At 39.0% G+C, this 24,629-nt stretch overlaps 1 protein-coding gene across 1 annotated transcript in view; it reads left to right on the plus strand.

The window, feature by feature from the left end:
• The first annotated feature begins 1,459 nt into the window (after nt 1–1,459).
• trpc7b (transient receptor potential cation channel, subfamily C, member 7b) overlaps nt 1,460–24,629 on the plus strand; it is a 44,245-nt gene continuing 21,075 nt past the window's right edge. The window contains exons 1-6 of the mRNA XM_068325640.1: nt 1,460–1,947; nt 6,365–7,127; nt 13,527–13,709; nt 16,855–17,019; nt 22,126–22,342; nt 23,324–23,557. Coding sequence (XP_068181741.1) covers nt 1,460–1,947; nt 6,365–7,127; nt 13,527–13,709; nt 16,855–17,019; nt 22,126–22,342; nt 23,324–23,557 — 2,050 coding nt within the window. The remainder of the gene's footprint in view (nt 1,948–6,364; nt 7,128–13,526; nt 13,710–16,854; nt 17,020–22,125; nt 22,343–23,323; nt 23,558–24,629) is intronic.

A 24,629-nucleotide genomic window follows, 5' to 3' on the forward strand; every position in this document is an offset into this window, starting at 1 on the left:
TAATATGCAACATTTGTTATCTCCTGGAACTTACTATGAGGGACTTTATCAACCTACTGAAGTGAGCCAGATGTAAATAGGAAAACCTCAAAGCTTGACAGTCAAAACTGAACGCATAAACTAGAACCTGTCAAGAAATTTTTAGAAACTATTTAATTTATAGATTAATATTTGTAGAGATAATTGGTCTGTCATTTGTAAGAATTAAGTCATTAAGAAATAATCATCATTTTATAAAATTAAATTCAATGCCACATATTTCAATCCAGTCTTCAGTCTAGACATTTTGGGGAAATGCACATGATATTTTTTTCTTTGTGGTGAGGGTGTCTCTGCAGTGCACTGCGTCGCGCTCGGAGTGTCCCACGCCTCTCGCCCTTAAATCAAATGGGATAGGCTCAAGCAACCCCCGTAACCTGCAAAAGCAGTCAAGAAGATGAATGAATGAATAAATAAATGGTGTGTGTGTGTGTGTGTGTGTGTGTGTGTGTGTGTGTGTGTGTGTGTGTGTGTGTGTGTGTGTGTGTGTGTGTGTGTGTGTGTGTGTGTGTGTGTGTGTGTGTGTGTGTGTGTGTGTGTGTGTGTATTGATCACAGAAATTGGAGCACACTGGCTATTGTGTTTGTTTGGTTCAGGATTTCTACCTCGAATTGCTGGAACACACACACAAGAACATTGACAGGGACATATTCAGCGCTGCATGTTCTCAGTCTGTATTCAGATGGCCAATAACAAGATTATATCAGTATATCAGTAAGTGGCAAGCAACTCACTGGCACATTAACCCCTTCACTCTCGAACCCTAACTAAGCTTGCTCTCTTGCATTTTGATCCTGTCTTTCTGTTTTCCAGTGTCTCTCGCCTCTGTGAACAGGCTGGGCCACTGCAAACTATCTACAAAATATATAAGGAAGGAATTCCTGTTTTTCTCCATTTTTTTTAGTGCGTGCTAATCTATCTCACTTTCCTTTGAAAAATGTTGTCAGAGCTAATAGAGCCTTAATTACCACATCCCATAAGCGTGTTATGTTAAAAGAACAGGATAGTGAACCCAGAGTTTATTAAAAAAAAAAAAAGAAAAGAAAAAAGACACCCATTTCATTATATCAGTCAAAGTGCAACCACAGACCCATGTTCTGTCCAACATTAAATTGGAACAAGACATGTATTAAGTGTTTGAAAAGCAACACAAAGTGTAATTTAAGATACAGTAATTTCTTGAGCTGCCCGTCGTTTATTTCCCCCCATTTTGTGGGAGCAGGGCTGGTCCCTGCGCGCGCACCCTCGGTGCTCTCATCGCTCTTGTGTAAAGGTGCGGACTTGGATCGTCGCTGCTTCGTGGCTCAGGAAAAACTTGTGCCAGTAAGTTTTGGCAAAAAAAAAATTAAAAATTAATATACTGGATGTCTATCGCATAGATTGAAATATTTAAAGTACGTGTTGCTCAACAACTCCCTGAATGTCTGACGAGGGAGAGGAAAGCGACAGCGGAGAAAGAGGGCACCTCTCTGAGTCTCCCTCCCCGCCTCTGTCTGTCTGCGCTCCACGAGAATCCCCGTCCTCTGAGCGGACCCCGGACCTCTTCTCGTCTGCGTCTCCGCTACTGGAGGCTACGGATCCGCCTTACCTCTCATCCCCGGAACGCCTTCACGCGTCCCCAGAGAACCTGAGAACCAGGGAGTCACAACACTTAACACCTCCAAAGTTCAACCAGGCTACCAAAGACAGAGGCTCTCCTTTTCTTTCGCGACGGAATGTGCGGATAGATTCGGGGTACGACCGCAGCGATGACCCGTTTCCCAAGTGGAGAGGACGATGCGCGGCGAACGCGGAGCGCCTTCAGTACCGCGGACAGATGCTCCACAGGACCCCGGAGCTCTCAGACAAGGAGAACCACTGCTCTGTCGAGTCCAACGACACCGAGTTCAACTCCGAGAGCAGGCAAACGTGAGTCAGGCTTTTCTAGTCACCAACAACTTCTATTAATCCACCCGGATGGGTGATATACAGTATAAGTAAAGTGCCCGATTAGGCCTTGCTCTGTATGTGCTATTGGAGAAACTGCTATTTGCAGACGTGTAACCTGGCTGAAGGGTGCATTGGAATTGGTGGAGCTGCTCTGGGTGAACACAACTCAATCAACTCAACACCAATCAACAAGTAGAATGGTTGCTTGATTGGTGGATTTATTAACCCCCCCCACCACCACCACCACCACCACCACCACATGTTGCAAAAAGTGCTCAACCTCTACCTTGATGTAGTATTTGCTGAGTGATGATTTTAAAGAATTGTCCCCCCCCCACCCCACCCCAAAAAAGCAGTATACTTCTGAATTTTTCACTCTCAACCTTTCTACTAAGCAGTTGTGTATAGATTTCAATGAGTAGTGGAGGCCTGCATAATCCATCCAAGGGAAGTGTTTCTCTGTAGTGCAAAAGTTTAGAATAGTTTGAATACATGTGTAAACAGTGGTGTTTGGTTGCATATGTTTGTTTATGTGAGATACATTAAGTTTAGGGAGAGAGAAAGAGAGAGACACGTGAAACCTGACACACACATACCAAGACATAAACATACTCGTACAACTCTACTGTAATTTGTAAGAATTTTCATGTCACATTCTATAACCCAGTTGCCCTACTTTATATTTCTACTGCTTCAACTCCTTGTCAAATAGGTGCTCACATAACCTTATGCTGGATGAATTACATCCACAGACGAGTGGGACAGACACATGTGACAATGGACATTCATGTAGCACAGCCAGCTAAGCTTTGACATCAGATACGGAAAACGGCAGGCCTCATTGTCAGGCCTTTGATCTGCTCTGTCCTTTGATTCATCACTGTACGGATAGAAAAAGCAAGTATGCTAAGTGTGTGCGTGTGTGTGTGTGTGCGTGTGCGTGTGTGTGTGCGTGTGTGTGTGTAAGAGGGATGGAAAGGTTGAACATGCCTGTTTCTCATTAAGAGTGATATATGGTGTGAGGATTTTGCCTTTGATCTTAGAAATTGGCAATTTACTGCTTGAAAGTGTTTGTGTGTGTGTGTGTGTGTGCGTGTGTGTGTGTGTGTGTTTGATTAAGAGAGGAAATGTATAACTCCTCTAAATGTTCTTTTCACATCTTTGCAATGTTAAAATTAGTCACTCATGTAAATACAGTATATCTGCATGAATAAGAAAGTCTTTTCACATAATTCCAAACCGGATTCATCTTTTCTTCACGTATCTAGTCAGTTACGCTTCACGTTGTCTCCTTGGTCTAACTTATAGACCTAACTTATAGCACAAATGTTTTCTTGAATCAATCCTTTTTAAACTCATCTGAAAAGATGCTAAAATATAAATTATGTTGAAGAAATACCATAGAACTCAATTATATTTTCTTTGGTGCCTTACCTTTGTCATTAAGGAACTCGATTTACATAAAAAATGCATACCAATATCATTAAATTCAAGTGCAATTCCACTGGCATGGAAGAACTAGAACCTGACTGGATAGAAGATGTATAATTTAAACCCACTGTACATGCAAGTTGCAGTGGTGGTTTTCCATTTCTCCAACAGTTTGCTGTAGGGAGTGGAGGCTGCTGCTTGCCTTGGCAATCATCTGTAGCTGCCGGTGACATGAATGCATTATCGAAATGAGAGTTGCAATTCATTGACAGCTGAATAAGTGACGTGTTTGGTTTAGGGATTAAAAATTGTCAGCATATGATTATATCATGATTTGCTCGACACTGTAGATTAGCGCTAAATGAATGGCGACATATCAAGACACAGTTTTGCAAACTATTGAAGCTCTCAGTAGCTTTCATTTGAATATTTAGATTCTCATGTCAGTAGACTATTAAGACAGTCAAGCTTCAACGAAGCTGCATAATTCAAGATATTTATTGTAAAAGTCCGTAACTAGACCAATGATACGTGAATCAACAAGTTCCCCGATCGCATCTATGTGGTCAGTATATTTCATAATAAATGCTTTTGGGACCTTTTCCTGTCATAGCATGAACATGATGATGGTCATACGTTCTGCTATGTTTTGATGGGTTGCAACCAGAAGCACAGCAATGCCACAAATCATTACCCCTAAAAACACAATGTGATGTTCATTTCTCTGTGTACACACTAGGTTTGTAAGGAGATGCACAAAGTATACACAACCCAGTCCCACAGACAGACACACACACTTCCTTTCCATCATCCATCTCTATTGTAACTGCCCGTCTTATCTTTGTGATTGTAATTCCAAGCAGAAATGATGCAGGTAAATTCTATTTCACATCAGAACCACAAACAGGCAGAGATGAATGGAGAGGAAGACACAGTAGGATGGAAAAAGCCATTTCATTATGTTACTATAAGGTTATCTAAACGGGCTGGCATCCAGACTGTCTTCTCATGTATGAAGATGAGGATCGAAAACATCTGTGTGTGTGTGGACATGGGGGTTAGAAGAAATATCAAGTACTTCTTTCAAAGCAGACCAGTGGTTAATAAACAAAAATATGTATTATTCTTTTGTTTTCTTTATCACTGGTAAATATCAGATTTCATATGTGTGCCCCACTTCCACAAAGATCTATACCCAGGACTCAGACCTCTATGTGTGGAGTTTTCATGTTGTCCCTGTGTCTTAATGGGCCCACTTGTGGCTCTGGTTTTCTCCCTCATTCTATATTCATGCAACAGCAGATCTGTCATCTCCAAGCTGTCCATAGTTGTGAATCTGAGCATGAATGGTTGTCTGTCTGGTTCAATGTGTGAGAGCCCTGTGATGAGCCGACATTTTTTATGGGTGCTGTTGGTGTGATTCTGCATCACACATTATGTTTTTTTAGTGTCTGAAACACATAGCAGCAGTGCATGTGTGCAAGAAAGGGACAAAGTGAGCGAGAACTTCAGCCATACACTCGTGATTGACATTCTAAGGCATACAAACTGATCGTGTAGATCGAAAATCAAAAGCTGCAAGCCTTTTATACCCTTTCAGCATAAGCTGATAAAAACACATTCTCTCTGTGGGGCTGTCTCTCGCTGTCTAACACACACACACACACACATACACACACACACACACACACACACACACACACACACACACACACACACACACACACACACACACACACACACACACACACACACACACACACACACACACACACTCACACTCTCCTACAGCGATTTGCCTCGGTGAGTTCTCTTAATACTGTGAGTTTCCCTTCCTTTGACACCCTCAGGGAATTTTCGTTTTCACTTTTTCCTTCAATGCCCAGCCATTTTCGCGCATGCGCACACATGCACAGACACACGCGTGTGTGTACAGATAATTTTGTAACATAACTTTTTGCCAAGCTGGACCATTTCATTTCTGAATTTTAAAACTTAATTTCTCCATTTGAGCATGCAAGTCTGACTTTATCTCTTCTGCACAGTAATTATACATGCTATGATGTTGGCATTTTATACATTAAATTCAGATTGCACATTTCACCAATGAGGGCTAAACTCTTGCCTGTAATTTCCTACCAACAGCCCTAATAGCTGTTTCATTTCAAATCTCAGATTGAGTGTGTTTCCCTCTATACACACAACATCACTCGCTCTTTCTCACTCTCATTTTCCCAGCTTTGGAGAACATCAAGGCTTTCTCGCACGGGTCAGAGTGTCAGACAGTCATCAACCAGGTCTTTGTGTTTCTAAAACACAACAGGAGAAGTACAATTGTGGCAATATAATGTTTTTTTTCAGTTACAACACTGTTTTCTAGGGGCTCTGGAAAGTACAAGCTACAGTACTTATATTTGAAGAGTCCCTAGAGAGAAACATATTTAACCCATTGGAATTTGCTGCATACAGAAAGGAGGAATATGTTTATGCTTGTATGTGAGTGAGCTTCGATATATAGCCGTGGATTACCCTCTTTGGATGACCACTGAGTCGTAGTGTGAATTTTTCATACCAGAGACAATTAAGGCGATGGCTTCATCCTTCTCTCTAGTCTCTTGCCAATTGGTTGCTCTGAGATACCTGAGCAATGAATGCTGAACCTGGTAGCAGCTCATTGATCTGACACTGTGCAGATAGTTTATGGATGTCTTGGTGAGATTATTTGGCGGGCTATGGGAGAGTCCATGCTAAGTGCTGCTGGTTGTGTTTGACCTGTCCTTGTCTGTGGAGGACAGAAGACGAACTCATTTGATGAGTAATGACTTTGCCTTGTTATGCCATCATCAGTTTGATGTAACTAACGATATTGTTTTATTGTTTTGTTTTGTTTTTTCATTTCTCCTGTACTTACTCTCCATCACATCATCACTGCTTTACGATCCGTTGTCCTCTTTATTGTTCTCAGGGTAGAAGCCATGCATCGACGGCACACCACATTGAGGGAGAAAGGGCGTCGGCAGGCGGTGAGGGGCCCGGCCTATATGTTCAATGAACGTGGCTCGCCTCTCACTGCAGAGGAGGAACGTTTTTTGGATGCCGCTGAATATGGCAACATTCCTGTGGTCCGGAAAATGCTTGAAGAATCCAAAACCCTCAACTTCAATTGTGTGGACTACATGGGCCAGAATGCTTTGCAGCTAGCGGTGGGAAATGAGCACCTAGAAGTGACTGAGCTGCTGCTAAAAAAGGAAGGCTTGGCACGTATTGGGGACGGTCTGCTTTTGGCTATCTCCAAGGGCTACGTTCGAATCGTTGAAGCGATTCTTGCCAACCCTGCTTTTGGTGGAGGACTCCGACTGGCTTTAAGCCCTCTGGAGCAAGAGATGCGTGATGATGACTTTTATGCCTATGATGAAGATGGAACCCGTTTTTCACATGATGTCACACCCATCATCCTGGCTTCTCACTGCCAGGAATATGAGATTGTTCACATTCTTTTGACAAAGGGAGCCCGCATTGAAAGGCCGCATGACTATTTCTGCAAGTGTACAGAATGTATAGAGAAACAGAAGAGGGACTCGTTCAGCCACTCGCGCTCCAGAATGAATGCATATAAGGGCTTAGCCAGTGCCGCTTATCTGTCACTCAGTAGTGAGGACCCTGTGCTAACCGCCCTCGAGCTCAGCAATGAACTGGCAAGACTGGCCAACATCGAGACTGAGTTTAAGGTGAGTCAATGTCTTTATATTTTTTTCAGTGTCTTTTCTTGTTTGTTTTATATTTATTAGCATTCACGAGAGCTTTATTCTCACTTCTCACAAAGGGTTGTATCAAAAGTATAAAGGACATATCTGCCTAAATGACATATTGCACTGTTTATAACAATTTATTATTTATATATGATTACAATCCCAGGGTTCCGACTATCCCTGACCCCTTTTTGGGCTTTCAATATTTTAGGGACATTGTGCCAAATGAAAAAGTTGTTTAACTTCCAAAGATTCAATTTTGTCACCAAATTTTTAGCTTGAAAGGATCTCCCAATGAACATTCAGGTTTTTATTACGCTTTTTAACTTTTACCAATACAATTTTTCCCTCAGTTGTGGTGAAAGAAGATTTCTAAACACTTGTCAGCACCCTGGATGGAAACCAGATAGGGGGGATGGTGGGCCTTAACTAAACAAAATCTGTTTATGTCTGTGAGACCAGTTGTGTGTCTGTGGTCAAAATGTAAGATGAAGAAGTGCTCAAAATTTGATTAAGAAGACTTTTAGGATTTTTGCTACAGGTGGCAATCGTTGCCCATTTCCTAACAATAAAAATAACATGATTTCAGTTTTGTCTATTGACCGGTGCATTTTGTCTGTTGAATGTTGCATTTTGCAATTTGCACAGCACAAATTCAACAGTTGTCACCTTGGAGTTGCAACCAATAATAAAAAATAATAGAAGTGCCACATTCCACGAGTACACATACATTTGTGTTTTGTTACATGTTTTGAAACACTCTTTATTGCCATGTATTAAATTATAACCCCCGGTGTAAAATGTTTTCAAAACTTCTTTGAAATGTGGGTTCAGCCTGACCTCACGTTTTTTACATGTGGCCACAATTGATATCTATTCCTGAATGTTAATGTTTTTTAAGTCAAATAGATCTTTTCAAGTGTATTTGACTTCACTAGTATGATGTCAAGACTTTCATCAAAAGGCAAATAGGCTCAAACAATGCCAAATGTGAAAACTTCATGAGTCTGAACAGAACTCAAATTCTGAGAGATGAATTCTCCTGCTGCACGCACTTCTATTTCCTGTTTTTGTATTGTGAGACTATCATAAAATCTGTGAGCAATAGAGCTTGATTTTGTCTCCATTTTGCTTGTTCTACTGCAGAGCTGTTTACTGTCTCTTAATCCTCTGTGAAAGTTGAACTTTTGTTGACGTACTTGTACATTCAAAGGCCGTAGAAAGTTTTGTATTTACTGTGGGTGTCTGTTTTTCTCAAGCCAAAAATCCTAGGGAAAACACTGTAAAGTTATTATATGGATGGATAATTAATTTGTTAATATATGTCCGTCCTTATTCATTTACTCCCCAGCTTTAAGGCACATGTTTGCATTTGTCATTCAGGCTTTCTGCTCACCATTTGCACACACACACACACACACACACACACACACACACCAACACACCACTGTTCCCCATTTTCTTGGTTAATGAGAAAGGCTTACCTGAGGGACCACATTTGTGTGGGAGCACATCCGGCTCATTACAGTCTCATTATCACTACGTTGTCTTCTCTCTTTATTTTACCTTCTAACCTTTTCTGCCTCATCCTCTCATTAAGTTAAAACGTCAAACAATAGTGAAACAGTTCACCAGTAATATTAGATATAATATTAGTCTTGATTCACATAATGTGTTCAAGTATGGGTAATAGATAAGTCAGCACATTGATTGAGGCATTGTGTCCATGATTGCAACACTGCTTTATGACAGTCATTTTAAGGATAGCCAAACAATGTAATACTTTCCCTGCTTATACCAACTCCAGCATTGCAGTGTTGTTGTTTTTTACTCTTACTGTATGTACTTGTTTCAATGAAGAAGTTCATTAGGTGATAATTCAGTTTCTCAGGTGAATAGCTTATTCAAAATGTGTGGTATCTTAAAGATGGGAACTGCATATGGGGCTAAAACCAAAACACAAACTTTGAAAGCAGGACTTGTATTAAAATATATTCATCCATCCATCCATCCATCATTTGGAAATACAGTGCGCCCTTGTTACTCTCGATTAATGCATTCCAGGAACCACACGCGAATAACTAAATCTGGGATAGAGCGACAAACTATTTATCTTATTATTTACGGTCATTTAAATGTTTATGAACCCTCCCCATACTGATATTAAACCACCTTCTATCTGTATTACCTTTTCCCACACTTTTATCGACCGTTTAAAGCACTTTTGTGTCTCACGTAAGTCTGAGACTCACAGAACGGAGCGCACTTGCTGATGCCGTCAGCCAATAGAATGTGCATAAGATATCACGTGACTGCCTACCAACAATTTGTGATGAGGTGAAGTCCTTGATATGCGAATGCACGAGGGATTAGTGTAATTCAAAACATACTTTGTTTGAGAAAAGCAGTGCTAGTGTCACCACATCACCAACATCTTACATGCTGTAAGATGTTTGGAAACTTTGGAAACAAACTCCAGCAACTCCAACATTGACTGCAGCTCCAAGCTCAGACCATAACCAACCATGACTTCCACTCATAACAGTGAAGTGTTGCTGAGCCCTCTTCACTTTACCCTGCGCCATTCTATTCCAACTAATTAATTTATCTCTTCATTGTTCGACACATTCACAGGGTCCACAATAGTGATATTTCTTGCAATATTGCCATGCATTGCATACTTTCACACACTTGTAAACTCAAAGTAAATATTACTGTTTCCCAAGCTGCCCCTGTGCAGAGACAGTGTTGGTGCTGTTGGATGTTTATGCGAGGACTGCTTTAGGCATGTCAGGATAACAGTGTAACATTCATCTTCAACATCTTACTTTTCGAGACAGGCCATCAATTTCTCATAAGGGCCCCTGGACACACAGAAGAACAAACGGGACACATACACCCTCCATAGCCTGAGAAGAGACAGAGCAAGACAAAGTCTAGCAAAGTGGGTTTCATAAGATTTTTTTTTTTAATTGTAAATCCCATTTAACTTGTTTCACTGTAGTTTTAGTGCAGTTAAGTTCAAATTAGGACACACCTGAAGTAAACAAAGTGATGGTGGTGAATGTTCACATCTTTTGAGCCTTCAGTCCTCCCTGTCCTCTGTCCTTCACCTCCTTCTGTCAATGGTTTGTCTGCCTTCAGTTTTCTCATCTGTCTCTATTTTCATTCCCACAGCATTACAGATAGTAGACAGTACATACATTTCCACACACATCAATTGTGTGTAGTTTATTCTTGATGTTTCTCCGATGATGGAAATGTTATTAATAAATCCTTATTGAGTACTGTATTTACTTCCCTGAAGAATTGCTGTTCTCTACATGTAAGCAAATGTGAGACTGTAAGTGATTTTGTCCAGAAGCAGCCTGAAGGCAAAACTTACCAAATGTCACCTTTTTTTTCACATCCCCTAAAGCTTCAACAGATGCTGTGTACCCCATTGGTACTTCTTCATCAACAGACCATATACAAAGAGAATCACAGTAAAACCCTCCAAAAACAATTAGAATGTCTTTATTGCAAGAGTACGATCACAGAGATATTATAAAAGAAACTCCACTGCATTTTGGATCTTAGCCATCACCACTGCTTTAGTCTACACTCCTTGTCAGATGTCTGCAAGTGGATTATTGTCATTGGTCAGCATCACTACAAAACATATTTTTAATTTATATTGACCACATATACAAGAACAGTATATAAGCATTGTCTCTGTAACATGCTGCGTGTGAGAACAAATCAGGAGTGGAATTTCACTCTCATCACTGACACCCACATGACTATGCTACTGTTTCAGAAGTAGGATGTGAGATTTTTTCAAATGATATCACAACCAGAAAAGAACTTTATAGATGTTGATGTAAACTTGTCTTCAGTTGTTACTCCAAACATTTGGTCAAGCTTGGAAAGTGTTGAGAGATCTGCTACAGACATGAAGAATGAGGACAGATCAAATGAAATACTGTTCCTGTGTGTACAACATCAGAAATCAGGAGAATCAGGCAGAGTAGACAACAGAAGGGCTAGGAGCATAGGAAAATTATTCAAAAGTGTATTCAGTAAATATTGTTTTATCAATAATTACAGCCATATTTCTAGTTCAAAGTAAAATACCCAAATGCAGAGAGAAAAGCAACAAGACAAAAATGAAGTTGGATGGAAGTTCTGGTAAATCATTCAAACACAATTGCAGTAAGACTGATCCAGCAGAACAAAAGAACCAAAATAATTCAAAAAGCTGATCAAAACACACAAAAAACAGCTCAGCAACACAGAAAAACACAGAGACTTCTGAAAATGGCAGGAAAAAGGGTTATGATGTAGGAGTACACATAGGGGCTGATGAAAATAATTGCAGCAAGCTAGGAAGCAGGAGGAAACAAAAGACTTAAAATCACAAGACAAAATACAATTATAAAGGAGAGAAATCAAAAAGAAAAGGAATTAATTAAATAAAAACCCCAAACCACTGTATCTCAGCCAAACCACTATGGATTGCTCAAGCGGTATAATTTCCTAGTTAGCATTATTAAACTTAACAAACAATCAATGATGGGTAATAATGATCTGTTTAACACTCCAATTAAATAATTAAGTTGAATTGAGGTAGAATAAAACACAAGGAACCAACCTTAATCAGATTATGAAAAAACAAAAACAAATCTTCAATTTACTGCAAATCTTTTTTTTTTTTTAAGTTAAAGGGAAAATAATACAAACAAAAGAAAACATTAAGCATACAAAGGTTCAAATTCAAATCTAAATGCCCTCTGAGGACAAAATAAAGTTGAAAGTCTGCATCCAATTAATATTTAATATTTATTTAGAAACACAGACAGTCTGAGTGGAAGAACACTTTCACTAAAAATTATACAGTCAGCAGGTTAAACAGATTAAGACACTGTCCAACAAAGTGCAGAGAGATGTTGGAAGAAATGGGAAATATATTGTACTGTAATTATGTTGGTTCTTTAATTCCTCCATATTATAAATGAACACTCCTTGACATACAATGAATTTAAGTATTTTTCTCAGTCATCCCAGAGGTGGAATATAGTGTTAGAAGGCTACAGGCCCTCTCTGTTGTGGTCCTCATAGCTCAGTACATCCTGACACGGTCCCGGATCCATTTTTCCTTTCTGTCCTCTGCATCCTGAATTCATTCCCATTCAATCCACTCATTCTTGTCACCTGTGTTACTGCAGCCACCTGTTTTCCATCTCCATTCAGGCTCCAGCCTACTTATGCTCAACGCAGACCTCAGTTTGCCGCCAGATTGTCATTGACATCCTACTCTTCAAGCTTTCTTGAACTTCCATGTGATGCTGCCTGTTTGTCTGATCTTCTGCCAACCTCTTGTAGGATTTTGATAATTAAAACTATGAATGTGGACTGCATTTGGGTCCTAACCACACCTGTGACACATCCTTCTTGTAGACATCAACAGCAGGGAAGCATAAAAAAATATTGTAATGACCAGAAGATAATGATAATGTGATAATGTCCATCCATCCATCTTCAACTGCTTATCTGAGGCCGGGTTGCGTGGGCAACAGTCTCAGGAGGGATGCCCATACTTCCCTCTCCCCAGACCCTCTTACAGCTCCTCCGGGGGACGTTCATATTCCCAGGTGTTCCCAAGCCTGGGAATGCCTGGGAATGTGAGAATGTACCTACTAAATATAAAAGCGCAAGCATGGTAAGCAAGTAGCAATGTGTATGTTGTTGGTCTGTGAGGCCATTAAGTACATCAAGACCTGAGAATGGATGGTTTTCTCACTTTTTCATACATTCATTTTTTTGTAAATTATTGACCGCTTTCTAAATGAGTTGAGCAGTTCTAAAGCTTATGATGTCATGTATTTTCAGTAGTTTAGATTTAATGATTTGTATGAGCTCTATAATGAGCATTGTGGATAATTTAATAATTTAAAATGAGCATAAAGGGAATTAAACCTTTCATGGATACCCAGATCAAATCAAGGCATCTCCATTCATAAGTACACATATTTCTTAAAGATAGTCTTGCTCTTTGCTTTGGATGGAAGGTCAAACACAAACCCAAATCATTTATCAAGTCTTGTTGCATTTTATCTTAATCTATACCTATTTATTTCCAAATGAAAAGGTCATGAAAAAAATCACACTGTAACCCTTTCATTTTTTATACACAAGCCACATTATAATTGGAATGATAATAAATGTCTCTAAGATGTTGACATTTGTTGAGTCCAAGCTCTAAGGTAAGGGTTAAACAAACAAGGTCACAAGTTTAATGAAACCAGTTGTTTCAACATATAAAAACATTGATTCTTCTGTCCTTTCTTCCCTTTCTCTTCTCTTTTCAATATTCACCTGAAACCATGATCCATGCAGAATGACTATCGTAAGCTATCCATGCAGTGTAAGGACTTTGTGGTTGGTGTGTTGGACCTTTGTCGGAACACAGAAGAAGTGGAGGCAATCCTGAATGGTGATGTGGACCAGTGCCCCGCTAGCCCCTACAACCGACCCTGCCTCAGCCGTGTCAAGCTTGCCATCAAGTATGAAGTCAAGAAGGTATGATGATCAGAAATAACCCATGAATCCACTATCTGCTGTTTATACTGAACAAAATTATAGGTAGGTGCAGTTATAGTTAGCAGTGTGATCACATGCACTGGAACTGCACAACATGCAAAAGCTGAAATCACTTTAAAAGAATCAAAATTCTGCAACTAACAGTAACCACAGACCCCAGAAAAAAAGTATCTGCAGTTGTTCTTTCATACTCATTAAAGACTTATCAGCGTGTGTGCAGACAATACATGTTCATCAATGTGGCCTGAGTTAACAATAGAATTAATCCTTGCTGAATAGAGGTGTACTTAAAAGAGGACATTCCCTTAAAAGTCCCTCGTTCCCATTCTCATCTGTGTCCTATAGACACATGCACACATACTGTATTTATGTTTGACTTTCATGTGCTGCATTTCTATTCCAGCCATGTATGTCCTTTGTATGTGAGTGTGTGTGTATGTATGTGTGTGTGTGTGTGTGTGTGTGTGTGCGTGCGTGCGTGCGTGTGTGTGTGTGTGTGTGTCTGTGTCTGTGTGTCTGTGTGTGTGTGTGTGTGTGTGTAAATGGTGATGTGTGTTTGTGAGTAGAAGGCCTATTAGAGCTGTGTTTTCATCCAGTAGAGGAGAGTGTGACCAATACTAAGAGAGCTAATTAAGCTGCTGGCAAGAAGAGACCGGAGGGTGAGATTGTAATGGAAACCAGGTGGAGCATGACCACAGGTTGTTTGCAGGGTTCATGTTTTGGATCATTGAGCTGATAAACTAATGACTAGACTGGGAAACTATGTTAACTATGATTTAATCTGCAATGGCTTTGTGACATTTACCTCCGAATGCAGAAATGGTTGAGTGCAATCAGCATCACCAGCAGAGTGTCTGTTTGGTGGATAAGAGCAGAGAATGTCAATCAACACCTCAGGTACATGGTCCCTTTGGCTGAGGTTGATTTAGAAAAAGGTAGGGGTAATTGATTGAGGAAGAAAAAAAAGGAAAACGAAGAACAGCATTCACAAGAGACAACCTGTTGTTCAGATCTTAGATATGAATGAAACGTAATACACAAGCACAGTTGGATTTTTACACTAGCTGACTGTACAGAGAGCATTGATTTTCTCTGTTGTGTGCATCCTTCCTCTGGTTGGAACAAAAACAGCCATCACCAGACCTCTGGTTGCTTTGATTAATCCACTTCCTTTCTTGGAATAATGTTGTCAACAGATGCTGGCTAAGACTCATCTAATAAAGCCAACGTGCTCCAGTAATGAATACTAACACTTGGTGCCTCTTATTTCCTGCTTATTTTCCTTTGGATATTATAAGTCACAGGGATAATTTCCAAACTGTGACATTATTCATAATAAATTGACCATGAATAATTTATTTTAAATATGATGTATGCACATTACTTGTGCTCTAAATTGAAAAGCGGTTCACCCTCCCAGTTGCTTAAGAATATTTTTAATATGAATAAAAGGAGGAGCAGCGAGGACCCTCTCCATGAATATACTGTATATATTTTTCAAACTTGTTGCTTTTACATTCAGTACATTAATTTAATGGAAAAGCAGAAAAATATGACTTTTCAGGATGAAGGTAATTAATAGTGTTTTATATTTAATTCTGAGCAGAAATTGAAAAAAAAATCCAATCTGCTGTTTTTCTAATAAATATTCAAACATACTGTTGGGATAGGTCCAGAAACTAAAACCTGCATTTAATAACTGCTTGCAGATGTCATGTCCATTGCTGATGACTGTCAGCCCTGTTCAGGGAGGTCATGCTGGACTGTGCTACAGGCAGCATGGTATTCACCATGGCATGTCCAGAATCCTTCATGGCTGTCATGTGTGATCAGAGTGAGTCTGTAAGGAGAACGGTGCTAGAGACAGTTCTGGTATTCTCTGTTGATTTCCAATCAACCTGCATGGAGCTGGATTGTAAGTAAGTTTGTAAGGTTCCACTTGCCAACATTGAGGTGATTTTGTTGCGTTCTGGTAGGGTTTATCATTCTTTCTCCTCACACAAAGGACCACATATCGGTCCTCCTGCTGGATTGATGCCCTTCTATTACATTGTCCAGCTTTGTCTGTGTAATGGCTGGTCTCGTCCATGTCCTTTAGACTGTGCTGGAAGACACAGCTAGCCTTCTTGTGACAACACATATGGCTCTGCCATCCTGGGAAATCTAAATTACCTGGGCAACCTGACTGGGCAGGTATCACCTCATGGTACCAGTATTGCAAGGACGGCAAAGCAAGTAGAATCAGTCACAGCTGCTGCTTTTCAAACCAGTCCCTTTTGGGGGTTGACTTGCCTTTGCCCCTCCGTTACACCTATTGTCACTTTCAGTTGCACCATAGCAGGTAAAGATGATTCATAATCATGAGCAGTGTGTGTCCCGCCTTAGAGTCCAGACAGTGGTAGTAGGGTGGCAGATTATACTGACTGAAACTGATCAATGATGAACTTGGTGAATCTGTGATGACTGAGATGGAGCGTGCACAAAACAGTAGCATGAATGGTCTGGAACAGATTGAGTAATTTAAAGAGAAATCAGGAATATGCTGATGGTGCTAATAATGACGGTGTGGTATTGTTGTATTGGAAAGTTGACCATCTGAGGAGCAAAGGCTATAACTTAATGGTTGACCACAGACAATGAAATTAGCAGGAAATTAAGATGGAGCATGTGTGAGAAATGTATAATGACAGAAAGAACAAATGTATGCAGTGTTTATTTATGAGAATCCATGTGTACATGTAAATTCATATATTGTCTATGCATGTTTGTGTTCTTGTGTGTGAAACATTTAGTAAATATTAAATTAAATCTGTAATTTTACAGGGTTTTCTACCAAATACAGATCGATGTGACTGTGCCAGCTGTCAGTTTGTTATAGACTGCTGCGACTGCTGTGCTATTTTAGTGTAGCTGCCACAGGCTACATGCTTTCAGACTGCTCGACAGGGTGGCAAAAGCACATTTTATTGCTTCTTTGAAAATATCCATATAAATGGTTGTCATGGCTGCAAGTTGCTCCTGTCTGTCCGTCCACTTCTTTTTTGTCCTTCTTCATCTTCCTTGCCCTCTATCCCAATATCCTCTTCCTTTTCTTTATGTTTCTTTTCAATATATATCTTTCCAGTTTGTTGCCCATCCCAACTGTCAGCAGCAGCTGTTGACTATCTGGTACGAGAATCTGCCTGGTCTGAGACAACAGTCCATCGGAGTGAAGTGCTGGACAGTGCTGGGAGTAACTGTAGGTCTGCCCTTCCTGGCAATCGCCTACTGGATTGTGCCATGTAGCAAGGTATAACCACACATCCACACAGGGAATGAGTTTGCTTTTAAAAACATCAAAATTTATGGAAAAGTAAATCTCACAAAGTCTGTTCCATAAATGGAAAACAGTACCTCACTCTGGGTTTTTATTCCCACTTATGAAGTGACCTTCAAACCACCAGAGGCTCTAAAAGGTTATTAATAGCAGCAAATCTTATAAATGCATAGGACCAAGGCCAGTAAGAGTTTTATAAAGGAAAAGAGTAAACAATAGAAACCAAACAATAGAAACTGCATCTTCAAATCAATTCTGAAGGAGACATGTAGTCAAGATACTTTAAAATTAGCATAAGGTCTACTCTCTTTCTGCATACGAGCATCTGCAGCTTTGTGACATTATTTTTAGAAAGAATGTTATTTATTTATTTATTTATATTATTTTCTTAATATGAGACTCTTTTTGGGATCCAAGATCTGATTGTCACTCTTGAACTTGGGTTAATGCTTGCACTTTCATGTAAAATTTGTCTTTATGTGTCTGTTTTGATTTGATTGAGCTTCAGGAGATCTTACGCCACCCACAATTTAATATATGAAAGATACAGTAGTTAAGAAGGACATACGTTACTCTACGTCATCAGGAGATGTTGCTGTGTATCTTCAGCATGGTTGTTGAAGTAATGTTTTGCCTTTTTATATTGTTAATTAATATTGTAGTCACATGTAAAATAAACAAAGCATTATGAATTTCTCAGTTATCCACTGGACTTTTGAAGAAGCCTCTTCAGTTCTGAAGAAGCCTCTTGGCGAAACATCTTCAAGAAACTTTCTTGAAGTCCAGTGAATTGTAGTGAATATTTCCGCATCATCATCAAAATATGTCCTCATTTAAAAATACGTTTTTTTAAAATTAAAATTCAGACCCAAAATTCAAAAAACTGCATTGTAACTAATGATGGAGTACACACACATTGCATACGCACACGTCGCGTGCATAAACACGAAGAACACTGGCCTATGAAAGAATATATACAGTATTAGCTTGATTACGGTACAACATTCACAACATTCCACGATATATTGAATCATAACCGCTCTGTCGTCATCCATACTGTATCACTGGTTTCTTCAGTTCACAGACCTAAATGATATAACCATGTTATTAAAGCCTTATTAATGCTAACATTACTAAAATACCAAAGAAATACTCCATTCTACATTTAAGATATCTTTGAGTCAAAAACATTTACTATAGAACCATTTTGTTTCTTATACAGTATTGTATTTTCACAAATCTTTGAAAATGCTGTAATCTATTTTTGTAACCATATGTTTAAGGCAAAATATTGTTAGTCAAGATTATTCATGGAGTAGTACTGTAGGGTAGTAGTATGTAGGGAGTAGTAATATGCTGAACTCGAATATCAATTCATCAATTATTTTCCAGGAAATTTAAGTCTGGGTCCTAATGTTGGCTGCAGAGACAGGCAGAATACCCTGAAATACCACAGATTTCAAATTAAAAGCCATGCAATCACCATTTGATGATAAGACCCCAAGGCCACATTTGGTTAACATGCCATCAAGCAGATTATTATTCTGTGGAACACACACACACAAACACACACACACACACACACACACACACACACACACACACACACACACACACACACACACACACACACACACACACACACACACACACACACACACACACACACACACTAGGGCACTAACTTTGAAAGCATAGCTGCCATCAAAACAAGGATTCAGTCATGAGATGCTGCTTTAGATCTCATTGGACCACAGAAACACTTTAGTATTAATGTATGTGTGTGTATTCACAAATGTGCATATACAGTACATTTGATTATTACAATCCTATAAGCGTTGAGCTTTCAGCGAATGACAAAAAAGCTATGTAATGCAAACCACATGTTGTTATTGTTATTATCTTTTAGATCATTTTTAAAAGACTGTTGCAACCTGAAAACTGAGATGTTGAAAAGGCAGCACTACAGAGAGTGGCAAAATCAACTCACCCAAATCAATCAGTGAGCAACAATAAGAATGCGTATTGTGACAGCAGCTCAACAGAAACAAGTATAATAACAAATATGAAATAGGAGAAACGCAGAGGTGAAGACAATATTGCTGTTTTTGCTGCTCGAAAGTAAGTGGTAAACTGCTGAGGAGGTAGTCTATTTAAAGGATGAATATCTTGTATTTATTTGACATTGAATGTCTCTTATTGATTTAAAACGACTGGAAATAATGATAGCATGCATAGTGATGGCACACAAATTGTTAGGAGGACACAAGAATGGTTTGTTTACTTTGAGAGACAGAAAATAAAATAAAAACACAAATACAAGTTAGTTTTAAATAAAAAGGCCTGAAAAGACAGTTAGGTTTCCTTGTAAGCTGCATATGCGCAGCAATGAATACTTTTTTAAAAACCTTTGATGAAATTTATACAGCAACCAAAACAGTTTCCCTGGAAGGGTCAACAGCATTTGATTATTAATGAACTGTTGCTGAATTAATTAGAGAAATTATGTACTTGTCATTAACAGCTTCTATATTTTCATTTTATGCTGTTTAATATTCTCCCCCTTTACCTCTCCAATAAAATATTGCCTTTATTGGGATTAGGATCAAGTTGGATGGTTCTATGATGGGAAATGATTAATCAAACTTTTTGCACAAATCATAATGAAGGAAAGTTAGGAACAAAACAGGGAAAGGAATTAAACAGGTAAACTAAACAGGAAAGAAGGAAATGAGAAAGAAAAATGACAATAATAGAAATTGAGGAAACAAAAGCAAAATCTGTCATAAAAACTAGAAAAAAAGAAGGAAACAAGGGAGGTTTCCTCACTACTCTTTAGAGATTCATGAGCTCTGAGCTAATAAGTTCAAAAGTTAGCTACAGGAGAGAGTCATTATCATTTATTATCTCATCATTATCATTATCATTATTCCAGTAGAGTCTTAATTCATCTGAAAGGATGCAAACATTTTTATCACATGGAAAATATTACAGCTAGGAAGACAGCAAAGGGGATTTGATGCGTTATTGAAATGCATTTGTAAAAATATTAAAATTATATGATGGATTGCCAAGTAGATAATTTAAGTTTACCTCTTTCATGTTGATTGGAGGTTTGGACTCCACAGATGAATTCTGAAGTAGACTCAGAGAAAGCAGTGTAATTTTTTTAATTTGATTTTTTTCGCTATCTTTGACATATTGACATTGCTTTACATGACAGTTCTGTTGCACACAAAATACCCAAAGGAGTTTGATTAAACTTGGTCGAAGATATGATCACGTAACAGCAAAGAGCTGTTACACATTTTATAAAATATGCATGCAACATACAGTAGGGATTTATTCAGTATACTTATACATTTAAGCATACAATAGTTTGCTCATTGTACGTTAATCAGTTGAATTTGGATGAGGGTTTAACTTAATTAAAAGACTATTATGGTCTCTACTGAATCAATGTGTTAGACAGAGACAGAGAAATGGAAAGAAACAAGGAAAAGAAACTCAATATATCATCTTTTGTCATGGAAGCACAAAATGCAAATGTGAAATGTATTATCTCAAATGAAGACATGCTAATAAGGAATAATGAAGAGTGTAACAGCTCCTTTCTGGCCTTGTGAAATTTCCATTTTACATGAGACATCTTATTTGGTCAGCATGATCGTGTTACCAGTGGCCTCCATTTTAATGGAAGAGAGACGATCAACTTGTCACCATTGCACTAATAAAAACAAAAAAAACAAAAACGAGAACAAATAAACAAACCAAAAATTGGGATTACTTCTTGTCACTACAGTCGACTTGATCTGGATCGGCCATTGCATTTTATCTCAGGTGAATTTGACACGCCTTATTAGCAGCGCAGATGAAGTGAATGAAAAAGGGAATCATCCCGGTGGCAGAAGAACTTTCAGCAGAGGGTCTGCAGGGTTAACAGTTATTAGACTCTTACTGTGTAGTATGGAAGAGTTTTTTCGCACGGGGGCAGCTATTGAATCCGGTGTGTCAGTGTGCATGCAGAGAGTGAAGATATCCTGTCGGTAGATTTTATTAAACTCAGCAGGTTTGGGATCTGAGTAATGTCTGTATGGGGTGGGAAGTGTCTGTGAATGTGTGTGTACATACGTGTGTCTTGCCATTATTTCATCGAAATATGAGAAGCTCCCTCTGCGTGGCACATTTGATGCTCACACAGTAACACAGTACCTCACGTTCTCCCCGTATGATTTCCATCTGCTGATTGTTTAGCCTCTAGTTGGGATCTGGAGTTAGTACATCGACAAATTACAACAGCCGGTCTTTGCCTGGTCAGACGTGTGTAATAGTTGGCTTTCAGAATCTGATCTCCAAGGATACTTGTTGAAAAGCATGAAAAATGAAGTCTCAATAGTAAATAAAAAAGGATGTTTTTGTTCTGTTGCAATTTTGTTTTTTTTCTTCTATTTTTTTACCTGGAAAAATACAAGTTGAGCTTCAGCCTGATTCTGCTTCTATTTTTCATGAGTGATGGATACATTAAGTCTGACATCAGATCATGGACTTTGGTCACTTTTTACACATGTTTACAGACATAATTATTTATCCATGTGTAAAATGGTATTCATCAACTTCTTCAACTGGCGAAACAAGAAGACATAGGTGGACTACATATGATGCACGTGAAGTTTAAACAGGTAACACTGACACATATTTTTTCTGAGTTATGTTGAGAACAATACTCAAACAAAATTTCTGTTTTAAGAATGAATCAAAAGACTGACGAAATGAAAGTTACACAACTGTATGCATACAGTACAGTATATTGTCTGCATGAAGGAGACTCATTTTCATGAGCCATGTTTCTAAAAGCAGCTATAGTCTCTGCCTAGGAAGCAGCAGGTAGCCACAGTTTTATTCCATGCTTTTATTGGGGATCATTACCAAGACAAATTTTAACAGTGAAGATCACATAAACCAGACTAGTCAGCAAACCATATTTAAATGCAGATATTCCCGTGTCTCCTTAATCGTTGTGTATACTACACATACACCATGAACATGATCTGATTATGTCGTCATGCCTCCCACTTCCAGATTGGTCAGATCCTGCGAAGCCCCTTCATGAAATTTGTGGCCCATGCCGTGTCTTTCACCATCTTCTTGGGTTTACTGGTCGTCAATGCTTCTGACCGCTTTGAGGGTGTGAAGAACCTGCCCAATGAGACAATCACAGACCACCCACGACAGGTGTTCAGGGTAAAGACTACCCAGTTCTCCTGGACAGAGATGCTGATCATGAAGTGGGTATTGGGTGAGTGTCCACACATAATGGTGTCATGAAATTAGCCTCATTTGCAGTTGACCAAGATGCAAATAATTTTCTAAATACAAGTCACTCAATGAAATATGTAGGTTGGAATTACTGCATTGATGTCCAGTCACACAACCTGTGCTTGCTCCTACTTTCGTATCAATACATTGATAGATTGATGACAAAAAGGGTTTTTCTATCCTATTACATCGTCTCTCTCTCTCTCTCTCTCTCTCTCTCTCTCTCTCTATATATATATATATATATATATATATATATATATATATATATATATATATATAGTGTTGCTGCTCATCATGGTAAGCTCGGGGAAAATTTAGACGTTCACCTGACAGGCGGTGCTGAAGACATATGACACAGGAGAAGGAACGATGAAAGCAGTAGAGGCATACAGATGAAAATAAAACGACAGGCATGAAGAAACAGGCAGATGGACAGGGATGACAGGAAGATAGATAGGTACATCCAGATAAATAGCTACTGGCAATATTTATCTGACCTCAGCTACTTCCCATCTGCTGATGCTCTTCCTTCCATCTATACACGTGCACACACACACACACACACACACACACACACACACACACACACACACACACACACACACACACACACACATATAACAACAACATGTGGGTGGTTTGTGTACATCGCTGCTGATTTGCTACTATTTTTATTTATTTAAGTGTAATGGAACTCTTCTTTCCCAGATGTAGTGATTTCCAGGAGCAGGTGCTCATTGTTTTATGAATGATTGTGACTGCCCAAAAAATGATGGTGGCTTAGATAGAGCAGAGTAATTGCAAGTGTGTTTTCAAAGCCAATTAATTCTTCTAAAGATGATGGGTATCAAGGTGACTTCAGTGGACATTTTACTCCTTGTTTGGGTCTGAATCAAGTGTAGTAATCCAGGTCCGATTAGGGTTTCACTGAGTGTCAACATGTGTCATCCTTCCTCAGGTATGATTTGGTCAGAATGCAAGGAGATCTGGAGTGATGGGCCCAGAGAGTATGTCATGCACCTGTGGAATGTTTTGGACTTTGGCATGTTGTCCATATTTGTGGCATCTTTCACGGCACGCTTCATGGCGTTCCTCAAGGCAACCAAAGCCCAGCAGTATGTTGACATGCACGTGCCAGACGAAGACATCAGCAATGCTTCACTGCCTGAAGAAGTTGCATACTTCACTTTCGGTAAGCAGTTGCTAAATATGAATATAATTAATTAAGATAAAACATATTATATTTGCTTCAAGCTCATGTTAAGTAATTTCCTATATATTTCCTTTATGTGACAATCTTTTTTGTCCTTTGCCACTGTGATAACATTTATTCATCACCAATAAATTTTTCTGATTGGCACAAAAACACAAAGTCTTACCATGGGTCAATTTGACACCACCTGATGAAATATAATGGCCTTCATGAGATTCTTGGATGATCATTGGGCTGCATGAATCACTGATGAGTGATTCATGCAGGAGGAGCATATAAAAAAATATCAACCTAAGCACCTGTGATGACACATTTGCACTGCTGCTGCAGTCTGCTCTCGCCGTCTTTCCTGCTCAAGAACAGCTCCTCTCAAACAAGCAGTTATCAACGCATTATCCAGCTTCAGGCTACTGGAATGTACACCCCTGAGTGTCCTGCTCAGAGAACCTACATCAGTACTGTCATCTGGTGGTTTGACACTGTCATGACACATTATTAAACAGAAGGTGTACGGTTTATTACATATGTATGTGGTATTGCTATCCATGTCTCGTTTTTTTGCTAAGAGGATAAATTGTATGCACTCCCGTTTAACAGCAAATTGTATCTTAAACTTTATTCTTTTTTCTTTCTTTTTGTCTTTCTTTATTCATTTTTTTCCATTAAGGCTCTTAAGTAATTTCTTTTGTACCTCCTTTTTCCTTCAAGGTTAATTGTCCTCTCAGTTTATATGTCTCTCTCTCTGTCCTTACTTCTCAGACTCACTGCTCTTTATCCATTCTCTGTGCTACACACACATCTCATGCTTCTTACCTTCCCTCCTCCTTCATCCTCCTCTCAGCAGCTCTTTCATCACATAATTTGTATATTCAATATCCCCCTTTCCTACATCACAGTACATGTTGCTTCAAGACGTCAGAATTATGATCTTTAGGAAAATCATGTGGATCTTTGATTATATGGTTGGTGCATACCTGGAAAAAACAAATGTTTACATTCTAACTCAAACATTTCTGCTATGTATGCTTATAGTCACATTACAAAAAAACAG

This window comes from Antennarius striatus, chromosome 10 (genome assembly GCF_040054535.1).
Source record: "Antennarius striatus isolate MH-2024 chromosome 10, ASM4005453v1, whole genome shotgun sequence".
NCBI classification, from domain to species: Eukaryota; Metazoa; Chordata; class Actinopteri; order Lophiiformes; family Antennariidae; genus Antennarius; species Antennarius striatus.